At 35.5% G+C, this 14,994-nt stretch overlaps 1 protein-coding gene across 3 annotated transcripts in view; it reads right to left on the reverse strand.

The window, feature by feature from the left end:
- Positions 1-14,247, reverse strand: part of LOC128203721 (uncharacterized) — a 114,807-nt gene extending 100,560 nt beyond the window's left edge. For all 3 annotated transcript variants that reach the window (XR_008256021.1, XM_052905254.1, XM_052905256.1), the window contains exons 1-2: positions 14,131-14,247; positions 10,426-10,659 (exon numbers count right to left, since the gene is read on the reverse strand). Coding sequence is in view for 2 of the 3 variants with exons in the window: in XM_052905254.1 (XP_052761214.1) it covers positions 10,426-10,617 (192 nt within the window). In the remaining variant the exon portion in view is untranslated. The remainder of the gene's footprint in view (positions 1-10,425; positions 10,660-14,130) is intronic.
- Positions 14,248-14,994: the final 747 nt, after the last annotated feature.

Below are 14,994 nucleotides of genomic sequence, written 5' to 3' on the forward strand. Positions count from 1 at the left end.
CAATAACTCAAAAAACTACTGCAACCAAAGTTCTGGTTCTTAAGCACTGCACTTTTTCTCAAGAGATCTATCTGTATATGAAGTTTAAAATCAATATCTCTAAGACATTTCAAGTTCTGCTCTGGACAAAAAAATAAGTACCGTATTATATCATGTATAGGACGCTAGCATAGATAGGACGCAGGCAAAAAAATAGTTGAGAAAACGGGTAAAAACCCTTGATATATAAGATAGGACGCAGCGGAAAAATGTCAAAATCGGAGCCGAAAAATTGAGGTTGGTCAAGTATTTATAACATATATATTGAAGTAAACAAGAGATGTTTGTCAAACATTATGCCCCCTGAGCGCCAAGTTGCCAGAAATATTTGGACAATTGAATGAAATATGCATGGACTGAAATGACAGCTGATTTGTCATTGGATGCATATGAGGCAGGTCATCTACTGGTCATACCTAATCTTCATGTCAAGTTTGATGACCATAGGTCCGGGAATTGTTGAGTTATCACTCGGACAAGCTTTGGTCTTCCAACAGACCGACCGACATGTGCAAAGCAATTATATAACCCCTCTGCTTCGAAGGGGGGCATAATTAAACTAGATGTTCACTGAAAACTGATACTTCAACTCATGCATTTAGTGACATATAAATTTCTACTGTCTACTATATAAGAAAACAAGTATGAGGTCCCTGGGTCAAAGCGTTCTCAAGTTATTGATCGGAAACCGTTTTTCATGTTAAGGTCACACTGACCTTGACCTTTGACCCACTGACCTCAAAATCAATAGGGTTCATCTGCTGGTGATGACCAATACACATACCAAGTATGAGGTCCCTCGGTCAAAGCGTTCTCAAGTTATTGATCGGAAACCGTTTTTCATGTTAAGGTCACACTGACCTTGACCTTTGACCCACTGACCTCAAAATCAATAGGGTTCATCTGCTGGTCATGACCAATACACCTACCAAGTATGAGGTTCCTGGGTCAAAGCGTTCTCAAGTTATTGATCGGAAACCGTTTTTCATGTAAAGGTCACACTGACCTTGACCTTTGACCCACTGACCTCAAAATCAATAGGGTTCATCTGCTGGTCATGACCAATACACCTACCAAGTATGAGGTCCCTGGGTCAAAGCGTTCTCAAGTTATTGATCGGAAACCGTTTTTCATGTAAAGGTCACACTGACCTTGACCTTTGACCCACTGACCTCAAAATCAATAGGGTTCATCTGCTGGTGATGACCAATACACATACCAAGTATGAGGTCCCTCGGTCAAAGCGTTCTCAAGTTATTGATCGGAAACCATTTGGTATTCCGACCGACCGACAGACAGACCGACCGACATGTGCAAAACAATATACCCCACTTTTTTCAAAGGTCACACTGACCTTGACCTTTGACCCACTGACCTCAAAATCAATAGGGTTCATCTGCTGGTGATGACCAATACACATACCAAGTATGAGGTCCCTCGGTCAAAGCGTTCTCAAGTTATTGATCGGAAACCATTTGGTATTCCGACCGACCGACAGACAGACCGACCGACATGTGCAAAACAATATACCCCACTTTTTTCAAAAGGGGGCATAAAAACAAACAAAAAATTGTATATAAGGCATATTTTGGTAACTGTCTTGTGTATTTCAATAATTATTGTCTTATTTTGGTAATTTAGTGTACACAACAATGATATATGTCTTGACATTTTGAGAACATTTACGCATATTATAAGACTTATACAAATGCCGTAATAGTCCAGACTGACAGTCAACCGTTGCAATAGTCTCGACATGCTTTCTGAATGACAGTCAACCGTTGCAACCGTTGCAATCGCAACAAAACTGTGTATTGTCAAAACTGATGATTGTTTTGATAAGGCTTGTCGCTGTGCGGATTAAAGCATGTCGGCATAATTAAGTGTCAGTAGTTAGCCTTGCCAGCGGAAGGCACATCGGGTAAAGTGTGAACAAACAACCATAAGGTTTTACCATCACAATAGTTTGTTCTATTGATGTTTTTCTAATGACAGACAGCGGGTGTTTTTCACACCTCCGCACATTTGAAAAGATTTGATAGTGATAATAATGCTACTTTGCGTTATGCACATTCATTTATCAATTTTTTAAAACAGTAACATACAACAAAATGTTTTGTAAAATATCGAAACATTAAAATCATAAACAACGATTAATTGATATTTACCTCCTTTCCCGATTTCCGTTGCCGTTATAATTCAATCCAGTTAAAGTGCTGACTCACATCGAGTTTTTGTGAGTAGCGTCCCTTTTATAAAAAAGTAAACACTCGTGTTTTTTTCAATTTATTTCTCAATAAATCATTTTAAAGTAAACATTCAATATATTTCTGCGTGTGTTAACTTGCGTGATTTTACCTATGTCAGTTGTTCTCTTCGGTGACGCAGTACAGATACTTACTATTACCGCGTTCTTCCCCGGTCCGATATTTTCAACCTGAAATGGACTTGGAAAAAAACAGATGAAATTCTAATAGCATAGAAAGGACGCAGGCAATTTTTAAGACGAGAATTGGGGGTAAAAAAGTGCGTCCTATGCATGATATAATACGGTATGAATATTAACAAAGGGCAATAACTAAAAGAAAACAAGCACAAACTACAGCACAAGTTATGGTTTCTGTTAAATGCACTTTACCTCAATGAGATCTCCTGACAAAAAATAAGAATGACAAATGCAGTCATAGGACAGTGAGCTAAACTATAAACTGCTTTGACTTAATAATAAATACAATATTGATATAATATGTGGTGGTCAAAAGCAATAAAAAAAAAAGTTTCTACCCGGTTTCCAATGATTGACATAAAAACTTCAGCTTTCGCTGTGAGATTCAGTTTCAGCTGTTTTTTCTATTTTTAATACCGTAAATGACTGGTTATAAGACGATAGTGGTTTTAAGACGCAGTCAAAAAAATCTGTGAAAAACTCGAGAAAAAAAATGTTAAAATCGTCTGGCACCAATTGCCACCATGTTTGTTGACAGTAACGAAATTATTTTATTCGTCTTAAATAAGAACATTTTCAAATTTTTCTAAACTAGTTATGAATTGATGAAAGTCTAAAATTTTGTCAAACAATATGCCCCTCTCCCCTTGACATTGGATGCCTTTGAGCCAGTTTTAAGATAATGACCATTGATGTGTGAGGACAGTAGGTACAGTTTTTAATCATGTTCAGATGATGACTGATATTTGCGAATAAAAGTGTATCGTCTTAGCAGCAGGGAATAAGTCAATATGAAGAAATTTCAAGATGAATGTCGGTAATTTATTGGTCAGGCCCAACATTTAAATCAAGTTTGAGGGCCATGGGTGCAGGCATTGTCGAGTTTTCACTCAGACAACCTTTTATCATTCAAGGTCAGTGTGACCTTTGACGCAATGACCACTAAAATCAATAGGGGTCATCTACTGGTCAGGCCAAGCCAGCCATGTCAAGTTTGATGATCATAGGTCCAGGCATTATTGAGATATCACTGGGAGAAGCTTTGTTAACTTTTTCTCATTAAAAGACACTGTGACCTTGACCTTTGGCTGGATGCCCCCCAAAATCAAAAGGGGTTTTCTACTGCTCAGGCCCAACCTTCATGTCAAGTTTGATGACCATAGGTCCAGAAATTGTTGAGTTTGCCTTCAAGGTCACTGTGACCTTGACCTTTGACCCGATGACCCATAAAATCAATATGGGGGTCATCTACTGGTCAGGCCCAACCTCCAAGTCAAGTTTGAGGGCCATTGATGCAGGCATTATCAAGTTATCACTCGGAAAACCTTTAATCATTCAAGGTCACTGTTACCTTGACCATTGACCCAATGACCCCTAAAATTAATAGGGGTCATCTACTGGTCAGGCCCAGCCTCCATATTAAGTTTGTTTACCAAAGGCCTAGGCATTGTTCAGTTATCACTCGGACAAGCTTTAAAATTATTTTACCATTATAGGTCACTGTGACCTTGACCTTTGACCCAATGACCCCTAAAATCAATAGGGGTCATCTACTGTTGTATAAGATGTATCAGCTATCCAAGCAAGTTTATTAACAACACATATAGACATTATGTCCATGAGTAAACATATATCAACAAATATACATTTACAAGTTGACAAGAAAACAAAACAAAAATCACAATATACATTAATGAGATCATTGAACAGATTACAAACTCAAAATATTTGTAAATTTAGCTAAACATATATAGTCTATAATAATAAAGTATGTGATAGGGAGAGAACAGTGTGTTTAAAGTTTCTTTGTAATCATATGTCTATTCATAATAGTAATAGAAATCATTTCTTAATTTGAAAGCAAAATAAATAAACATGGCTAAATTTGGCATTAGGTAACATTTCTCCATATTAAACCGTTTAATATGGAGTTATGTTACCTAATTGCATCTACTGAGTAAAGTATTAAGCAATTAGTGAAAATCCCAACATGCCCTTAAACCTGAACCGGACACGATGTGCCCTAAAACTTAAATCTTAGTTCCTAAGTCAATCACGGTCCATAATTTGTATTTAGGTTTAAATGGGGTTATGTAACCTTACTACAAGATACAAGAATCTTTATTTAAAGTCGAGTATGTGTTATATTGTGTGACAGAGTTATAAAACAGTTCATTATTTTAAATATCAAAATTGATTATTTATATTTTTCTCAAATTGATTGAATGAGGATTTCACTGCAAGTCCACATGTGGAAATCATATTGTTATGGTCTAGTACTAATTTATAGTCTTTGAAGCAGAAGTTACAGACGTCTGCTAGTCTTGTTCTTAATTACTTGACATACTGTATCTGCCATAATTAATTGAATGAAACTTGGTATGCAGTTGTCCTTACTTAGATCAAAGCATATAACATGTAGGTGTGAACTAGGTTCTTATGAGTTCTGGTCTGAAAGTAAAGACAATAGAAGGTTACATTAGGGGCTGGTATGAATGAAGTTTGATTTATATATAAGCTATTTTGTATGGTTTGTTAATAATTATAATTTTTATGGGTGTGGCCTTATGAGAAATTGTATGTTGTATTGTAAGTTTTAGTCAGTTCTAGATAGGGAGTGGAAAGAAAAGGTTAAGATACCTCTCACAACAAAAGCGAGTTGATATATGAATAAAATATGGAAAATGTATTTGGAGTTACGTATTAATAAATAAATGTTTACCAAGAAACATTAGCTCATTGAGCTATTTAACAAACATACATGTCTTATCAAAAAATTACAATGAGCTTGTGACCTGGAAATATTAAAAGCATATAGGTTAAAATGAACAAATATTGAAACAAGTATTTACAGTGTGTGTATACCACGTGATAAAATGCGTCGTAAATTGCGGTGAAGAAATAGTGAAGTTTATATTGTTTTTAGTCTTCATTCGAAGCAAAATATTGCCCTCTAACGTAGCATTTGTGACAAAATTTATCACATGGAATACACACACTGATTGACAAAAGCCGTTTGTTATCATATTCATGCATACAATTACAAATAGTTCATTGGATAAGAGCATTGAAAACAGTGATAACATCAACTAGTTTTCCCAGCTGTACGCATGGGCAATACACATGCGCATGGTTCCGCTAGTTGACATACAAATGTAAAATAGTTACTTCTTTTAGCAATATATACATGGAAATAACAGCATTGTACATTGATTTGTAGTTGGTAAAAAAAACTTATAATTAATCTAGCTTGATAGCTTTATTGTTAGATGGTCGTCAATAATTTTGTGAAATATTAAGTCAATTGAATGAATGGTATATACTAGTTTATTAGTACGGTAATTTGAAAAAACGGTACGGGTAAATCTGTGAGAGTGCAGCTTTAAGGTGGAAGTGTATAAAATGCTTTTATAATGATTACATTAATTTGAATTTGAAATTGGGAGGAGAGAAAATTGGACTGTTAAGCCAAACATATGTGTATGACAAATTGAGCATTTGAACATTAATCCTTCCAATTTCAAATTCAAATTAATGTAATCATTATAAAAGCATTTTATACACTCCACCTTAAAGCTGCACTCTCACAGATTTACCCGTACCGTTTTTTCAACTTATTTGTTTATTGTCTCGGAAAGGGCAAATTTTTGCGTAAATATCTGCAAACCAATGATAAAAGATTGCTGACAAAAATCAGATTGCAGATTTTTATATTTCTGTTCGAAAATTAATGTCTTATGACAAACTGTTACTAATGGTTTAAGAAAAATGCATAAAACATAAATTTGTACTTAAATATAAAAATCGGGAATCTAATTTTTTGTCAGCAGTCTTATATATAACTGGTTTCATGCATATTCACAAAAATCAGCTCGTTCCGAGACAAAAAAAGACTCTCAAAACGTAAAATATGTCACATTTTAAGTCAATATTATTACAAACTTTCAGTTTTACTGTCACTTTTTGTTGATGTTTTTGAAGCACATCCTGACTGCAAGAGTTTTCCTATTTGCAACACTATTTCCACATAACAACCTAACAATGACTATGCCTGTGTCTCCTCATTGCTGGGCACTACTTCTTCTCATCAGAAAAAGCACAATGTAACAAATTTTACTGGCTATTATTTATAAAAAGGAATAAGGAAATGTAAATAATAAAAATGACTTTATATTCAGTAATGAATTCTGCAGCTTTAACCAAATTTAAGTTACCCCCCATTTTGATTACTTGAATAGTAGTCTCCATATAATTTGTTTAACAATTAATGCCCTTTGGGACAGACACACTGACGGGACAATATATTTTATCAATTACTCTAGTTTATATGTGATTTGTTACCATTGATACTGATCAGCCTTGATGTCAGTTATACCAAAAAAAAGTTTAAATGCAAATGGTATGTTGATAATGAGAATTCATTTTTTGATCTCAGATCAATTGAGGCTGCAGGTTTAACATCATTTTATGTATATATAATAATTGGGCGGCGGATCCGTTAACCAATTTATTAAAAAACATGAAAAGTTAATCTTGCCTTTACGTGTCGAATACATATGGCAAGTTATTTTAAATTGCCTCTGAACATAAAAAAACACCCATATTTGACAACCTACACTCTTATGTCCTTATATTCAGCATTCCATTGTGAATAAACACTAAGTGCATTTTTCACCATAGCAGTAGGGACATGGGTCTTGCACGCGAAACGTCGTCTTGGTATGTGGAACACATGTGGCAAGTTATTTTAAAATCTGTCCATACAAGGGAAAGTTACAGCCCGGACACGAGTTATTGAGCCGGACACACGGACGGACGGACGGAAGGACGGACGGATTTTAATATGCCCACCTTCAGTGTTCAATGTCATGAAATCGAATCAACTTAGTCATTATCCAAAAATAGCCAGAAGTTTGCCGAAGATAGCCGAGCTGTAGTGATCGTGACAGTCAATGTACCTGGAATAATGATTATTTAATAGAGTACAAACATACCATTTATGATATCTGATTGATGCTACCAGAAGTTGACAATGGAATCACCTGGTCAAACATGTAAATTATTGATTGTTCTTCCACATGAATTTGAGTCCTTTTCACTTCAATGTCAGTCATTTTGCCATCATAGCCAGTTGTATGGCTTTCAGGAACTGTCAACACAGTAGACTTTGTTTGACTGCAAAAAGAAGAAGACAAACATGAAAAAAAATAACAGCTTAAGATATGTGTCATATTTCATATTATAACATTAAAATAGGGTCTGCAAACATATGTTCCTGACTGGGCTTGATCAATTGAATATACTAAACAGGCTTTCAAGTGACCGATAACAAAAAAGTAGGGATAAAAGTAGGAGGATTTTTTGGAAAAAGTAGGGAAAAATAGGGATATTAAGAGCAAAAAGTAAGGATAGTAGGGCTCTTTACTAACCTTTCTTGATGCTAACAAATGACTACTAAACCAATTGTCCTTTCCAATAACTCATTCTGCCCCTGAATACACTTCAACCATGAGATTTAGTCCCCGGAAGAATAGAAGTTAACTTTCAAATGCCATGCTTCAATTTCGGCTTGGTTGGGTGTAGCCCTTTTTTTTGTATAATTCTGTGTTTCTAATGGTTATATTGGGTTTTCAATAACTGTGTAAGAAACATGCGCTACAACCAAACAAGCAAAAAGTAAAGCATGACATTTGAAATACAAGTTAACTTTTCTCCTTCAGAAGCAGATGAATTAGTTATCAGAAAGGGCAGTTAGAACTGCTTTATTGACAATGGGCATATTGGCCGATACCTGACCCATTTTTAACAAACAGGCTCAAGAATTGACTCAACTGAGTCCACCAAGTTTCACAAAAAAGAAACACTCAAACAAGCCATATAGGCTACACTCACGAAGCCAAATTGCAGCAAGGCATTTCAACTTAAAACTTTTCTACTTCGGGGGACTAAATCTCCCAGATGAAATGCCTTTCAGGGGCAGGCATGCATGTTATATCCACTGCCGGTGGAAAAATCCCCTGGAAATCCAACCCATCCCATGGCCCCCTACCGGAGGATCCTTATCCCCAGGATTTTTTTTTTTTTTTTTAAACTAGCTCAAGAATGACAGTGGAAAGGATCCATAATATTATGAGTGTGAAATTCCATGAAGGACCATGGTGACTAAGTCAAAAAATTATTTAATTAGAGTGCTTTTCTGTATTTATTCTTTTATCATAAATGTAGATATTGCGCTTAATTTCGCTGTGTAAAAATGCCCTGGTGTCATATCAAAATCCCCTGGCAAGCCTCTTAGAAATATGGCATGTATGGGCAGGTAAATGAGTTATTGGATAGGACAATTGTGATGTACATGTAGTTATCTTTGCTTGTAAACCAGTGCTTCAAGAGGGATTCCGCCACAGGATGGGGAGATGAACCTGGAAATGGTGTCTCAGACTCGTCAACATGCACTACTCATTCTCATCATAGAACCCCTCTTGCAGCACTGGAGACCTACTGCATCAAACTAATCCTACAAAAATACTAGAAATGGCTTCTTATTAAAACCAAGATTTAGAGTAATTCAATCAATGCATTTAGTTAAAACTTTTCTATTATTTCTTGAACTATTTTTACGAAAAAGTAGGGATAGTAGGGCTTTTTCAAGAAAAAGTAGGGAAAAGTAGGAGCCTAACAAAAAAGGAGGGAAAAGTAGGAAAAGTAGGAAAAGAAGGGCCCGCTTGAAAGCCTGTAACTAAACAATCAAGAAAGTTGCGAAAATATGTGACAAACTGATTATTTGATTCAAAGTGCGGCTATTTTGGTTAATTTATACGAGATATGTTTTCTGCATGAATACATTAACATATTTTAAAGACATGTATATATATGTATACAATCTGTTCTGTACCTTATATCGCATTCCACCGCTGAAAATTTATCAACTTGCCATGTTATCGGGTATCCCCTTGTGACGTCATCAAAGGGCAGGAAATTTAAAACACGGTATAATTGAAAGGGTGCCCCATTGTAATGCAATGACACGCTTTGGGATTTGGATATTCGAATTTGCGGACACGAAAAACAAAATCAAGTATTTGTGAAATAAATCCCACCAGGCGTACTGTCTGCCAATTTTTACAGGCCGACAGATTATTCATACGCCACGGGTGTGTGGCTTATTTCGCAGACTAGAATGAAAAGAAATCATATACTACATGATTAGTTAAATGAGGTTTAATTTTTATAGACCTCTAGTTCCTAAAATTAATTTATTGTTTAATTTTTAAATGCTTTTACAAACATTAATTACTTTGACTATGACACAATCAGTAATATTACTATCCACAGTATAGGACTATACCCAGTCCACAAAAATACTATACCCAGTCCATATAATGAAAACATATCAAGGCTGTATCTGAATGAGGAGCAACTTTTCACAGACAAAATTTGGCATACAACTAACTTTTGAGAAAATGAATACTTTGTACGGTTCTGACAGTAACGTTGTTGTACAGTTCAACTTAAAATCAGAGATACATGTAGATTAAACATTAGTGAAATGTTATGTTTCAAATCGAATTGCACTGCTTACAAACAAATCTTGGACTTATCGCATGTTCATTTGACAATAACAATCAATATTTATAAACATTTAAAATTGAATATTTGAAGACATATCATGTAAAATCTAACCAGTTGTACACATAAATATTGCCTTATAAATTGCTTTGTTAATGTCTCTCTAGGGCTACTATATCTGGTGAATGGTTATCTAACGTGACTTTGAAGAGGGGGGGGGATAAAATGTCATCAATTTTATACAGGATTTATTGAGAGATCAATCCTGTCACTGAGAAGATTATTCAATTATAGATTCAAGTAAAACTATTTTCCTGAAACAAAATAGTTTAGCCAATATGTTTGCTTTTTTTTTTGTTAACACATTGACCTACCATCATAATATTCTCCAACGCCAGGACTTGCAGCGACTGACTCCGTCGGACATTCTTTCCCCGCTCCTCTCCTCTTAAGCTTGTCTCTTGTATTTCACCAAATGAGTGTTTTTTTACATGGAAGGATTCTTCTGCTTGTTCCTCATCTTTGCTGTTTAACATCACAGATTTTTCCTCATATTGTGAAGCCATGTCGTTTTTCTGTCACTGGTTTGAGTGTTCTTATAAGTTCATCTGAAATGTACAGCAATCAATTGTTAATACGTAAATATATCACACTACATAATGACTTTGCTAAATCTCTTTATTGATTTTGTTATTTTCAGCATGAACAAAACGCCAGTACTGTCTGAAAATAAATGTTATAAATGCATTTAATGATGTGGCTTTAAATCCCCCTAAATCTTACATCAAGTGCGACATCAATAAGCTTCTTGCTCAACTTTCAAGGAAGGAAGTCCGGGTGTGATACCCTAGATCTTTTTCGAAGAGACCCCTTGGTTCTTTTACATGCTCGGTGTAAAGCACCGATACACAACTTTCCTGGGTTAAACCTGAGTACTGAGTTCACCACTTTTCCAAGCACTATCTTTTAAATGCCGAGCGCCAGGCAAGGGAGCTAATTGTACCAACTTTTAACATCTTTTGGTATGACGCGGCCAGGGATCAAACCCACCACCTCCCGCTCCGTAGGCAGACCCTTAACCACTAGGCCACGGAAACGGTTTAAAAGCATTTTTGTAAATATCAAAGACATTATAAAACTGTCAAACAATTATTGAATTAAGAAACAACATTTCCAAGGTGTTATTAATTATCTACAGCGTATAAAATTTTACAACATTTTGGCGGGAAAATTAACATATACAATTCTGCAGTCGTCTGCACTTACACTCCGACCTGTTTTGGCAGTCTGATTTTATTTATTAGCGGCTCTTCTGAATATAAACATGTTTTTATGAGTCAGAGGTAATATTCCTTCTGATTCTCAATCAAAAGCACTGACATTTGACAAGTTTCTTAACCATGACGTATTTTATGTGTATTTTCCGAAAATCTAAAATTAGTAACAAATATCAAGTTTTTATTTATATTGTTTCCTCACTGTTTTTGACTGAAAATTAAAGGAATTACAAATTCTACCGCTTTTGAACCCAATCTACTGGTTTTGAGACCTATATCTACCTCTCTGTCATTTCTAAAGGTTCACATGTCCACAGTTACTTGGTATTTGGACTGCATTTTTTGGCCAGTCGAGCGATTGGTCCCTAGGGTGATATCTTGGACTGAGAATCATAAAAGAATGTGTTTAAGTACTCTATGATACACATAATAAACAAATAATAAACTTTTGATCGTTTATTTTTACATATTAAATATTTTACAATTTCCTACAATCTTAATCATTCACAAGTTATGAAGGTTAGCAGATTTCGGGTTGAGACATATGTGTGGAAACGAGCTCAGATCTACAAGAATTTTTCGATAAAACAACTGTATACGTCCCATGCATGTTCAGAAGGAAGTTATCTCCAAGGTGCAATCGCTCAACAAGCACAAACTAGTAGCATTTTCGCAATTTTCTTTGACAGCTCTGCCAAGAACACTGTTTTTTTACCGACTCACAGATCTTCGCCAGTAATGCACACCGGCTGGACCCGGCATGCGCTTTTCAACTTTACGCGCGAACGGGAACCGGGGTAATGTTTACCTCATGACTGGAACCCGTCCAAGCGTAGAGACAAAAAGCGCATGCTGGGTTCGGATCTTGTGCATACTCAAAACATACATGTGATATCGTCCCGGACGTCCGGGATTGTCCCGGAAATTGTATCTCTGTCACGGAGTCACGTAGGGTGCATGTTTGTCCCGGAAAGTCATAAAAAAAAAACGAAAAAAAAAAATCTCGGAATCGGAATCGATTATCTTAATTTTACCAATGTAAGTCAGCTATTTTGCCTGTCCGGGACACTGGTCGTAAAACACAGGACATGTTGACACTAATCCGTTAATTGGTACGTGTGTCGTCGAGGTCATCGTCAATCACCCGATAAATGATCTATCGGCCTATTGTTGTGCTTAACGAGTGGGGGAGGGTTCTTGTATACAAATTCATTGTTTTCATATGGATTTATTTGGTCTTATGAATGATAGCTTTTAATTGATGAATTTATATTTTTCACACATTTTACCAACAAACAAGCATGAAGGTAAGTTCAAAGAAAGTGACAAAATGAGTAAAAAAACAAAATTAAAACACGGAAAACATCCCATATTCCTTTCAAATTTCAAAGTCGATACGTCGTTATACTTAAAACAACTTACGCGTCCATAAGGAATTTTAGTGTTTTGACCTTTTTTCCGAACTATCGTGTGTATTTTCACGCCGAAATAAAACTGACGATATGGGGTTTACAGGTGGTTATATAGAGTGCTTTAATCACGTGACCATGGTAAGTCACGTGATCGCTTTATACAGCCGATTGTTGACACGTCCCTCTATCAAAATTATATGCATCTCCAAACGGAAAAAAGCTCATCGACTGGAAAATCTTGTGTGTCATAAATTGCAAACGTTTTAAATGTGGTGAAAAAATAAATATTTTGTAACGCATGTTCTCAAAAGCGCGGGAAAACAGGTGCCCGTATAGTTGTTTATTTCCTGTTTTGATGAAACCGAAAGTAGACTGCATATCCTCCTGGTTAGCACTTCATTTAAAGCATGGGAAAAGATCTGGTGGTTTTATTTTTTCAAGAAAATGCAGAAAAAAAACAACCATGTCAAGTAAAAAATACGTCTTGGCAGTCAAAATAGGTACATTTTCCCGACATTAAAAACGACTAAAATAGCCCCAGATATACTATAGAATGCACCACAGACGTTCCCCATTTAAAAAAAATTCCGGGGGAGCATGCCCGGCCCCCTAGTGTGCGTTGACATTACGACGAGTGTCCCGGAATCGACCCAAGAAATTATCACATGTATGTCAAAAGTACTGGCGAAGATCTGTGAGTCGGTATATAAACAGAATTCTTGGCAGAGTTATTAAAGAAAATAGAGAACACGCGTCTAGTTGGTGCTTGTTGAGCGATTGCACCTTGGAGATAACTTCCTTCTGAACATGCATGCGACGTATACAGTTGTATTATCGAAAACTTATAGTAGATCTGAGCTCGTTTCCACACATATGTCTTAACCCTAAATCTGCTAACCTTCATAACTTGTGAATGATAAAGAATGTATGAAATTTCAAAATATTTAATGTATAAAAAAACAACCAAAAGTTGATTATTTGTTTATAATGTGTATCATAGAGTACTAAAACACATTTTTTTTATGATTCTCAGTCCAAGAGATCACCCTAAGGACCAATCGCTCGACTGGCCAAAAAATGCAGTCCAAATACCAAGTTATTAAACTGTGCACATGTCTGTACTTTCAGTACAAAACAATTTGTACGTGAAGGATTTGCCATACCAAAATTGTAAAAAAAAATTGTCAACGTACAATTATTTGGACTAGGAAGTATTCTGCTATTGATTATGATCCCTTAAGGCTTACTTGCTGTACTTAATGACTGTTAAAAATAGAAAAGGATGCTCGAATGCTGTTGACATATGTTATGGTTCTGGACAATTCTGAACAACAAAATCCCATGAAATCCAGAAATATCGGTACGAATTCAATACAAAAGTACTGCAAACCTGTTAATTTATCCTATTCAGTTTGGCGTATATGTATCATTGTACTCCTTTAAATTTAAAGTTTAAATATATACTGTATATCCATTTACAAAAAAATCATTAACATAGTGATCAGACGCTTGTTTAAAAGGTGAGTTATATAAGCCGGGACCCAGGACCCAAGATACAAGAATCTTTATTTCAATCGGGTATGTGTTCAACAGGAAACATTAGCGCAATGAGCTTATAACAAACATCCATAACATATCAGAAAAAAATAACAATGAGATTGTGACCGGGAAATAAAAGCATATTGGAACGGGATACTGGACTTACCAAAAAACGATTATTTATCGAAACTTTACGAAAGACGGATAAAATTATAGAAATACGCATGAAAGTTACCGAAAGACGCCTTCTTATGCATTTATTTTTTAAATAATCATATATATATAATGATTATACGCATTGTAGCCAACAATAACGAAAAAATATTTAGAAATAATGACTTTATTGACAAAAGAATTTCCCTTTATTAGTCATAAAGAGTTATGTCCCGTCGTCAACCGAAATACGATTTATTGATATGTTTAAACTGGAGTAAAAATGCATGAAAGTTACCGAAAGACGCCTGCTACTGTACTTATTTTTAATAGGCATATACATTGTGTGGGAATGGACACCGGATATAGCTAAAAAATGATCAATCGATAAGCGTTTAATTTTGACACATGGTCAGTTTTCTATCATTTTTTGTATTTTATGTTGATATATTTAACAAAGTCGAAGAGTTTTGAATTACTTGATACTGTGCAATATACGACTATGATGGAAATATGTCTCCTCTTTTGTATAATAGCCCAATTCACTCCGAAAGTTGCATGA

This window comes from Mya arenaria, chromosome 9, assembly GCF_026914265.1.
Source record: "Mya arenaria isolate MELC-2E11 chromosome 9, ASM2691426v1".
Classification (NCBI taxonomy): Eukaryota; Metazoa; Mollusca; class Bivalvia; order Myida; family Myidae; genus Mya; species Mya arenaria.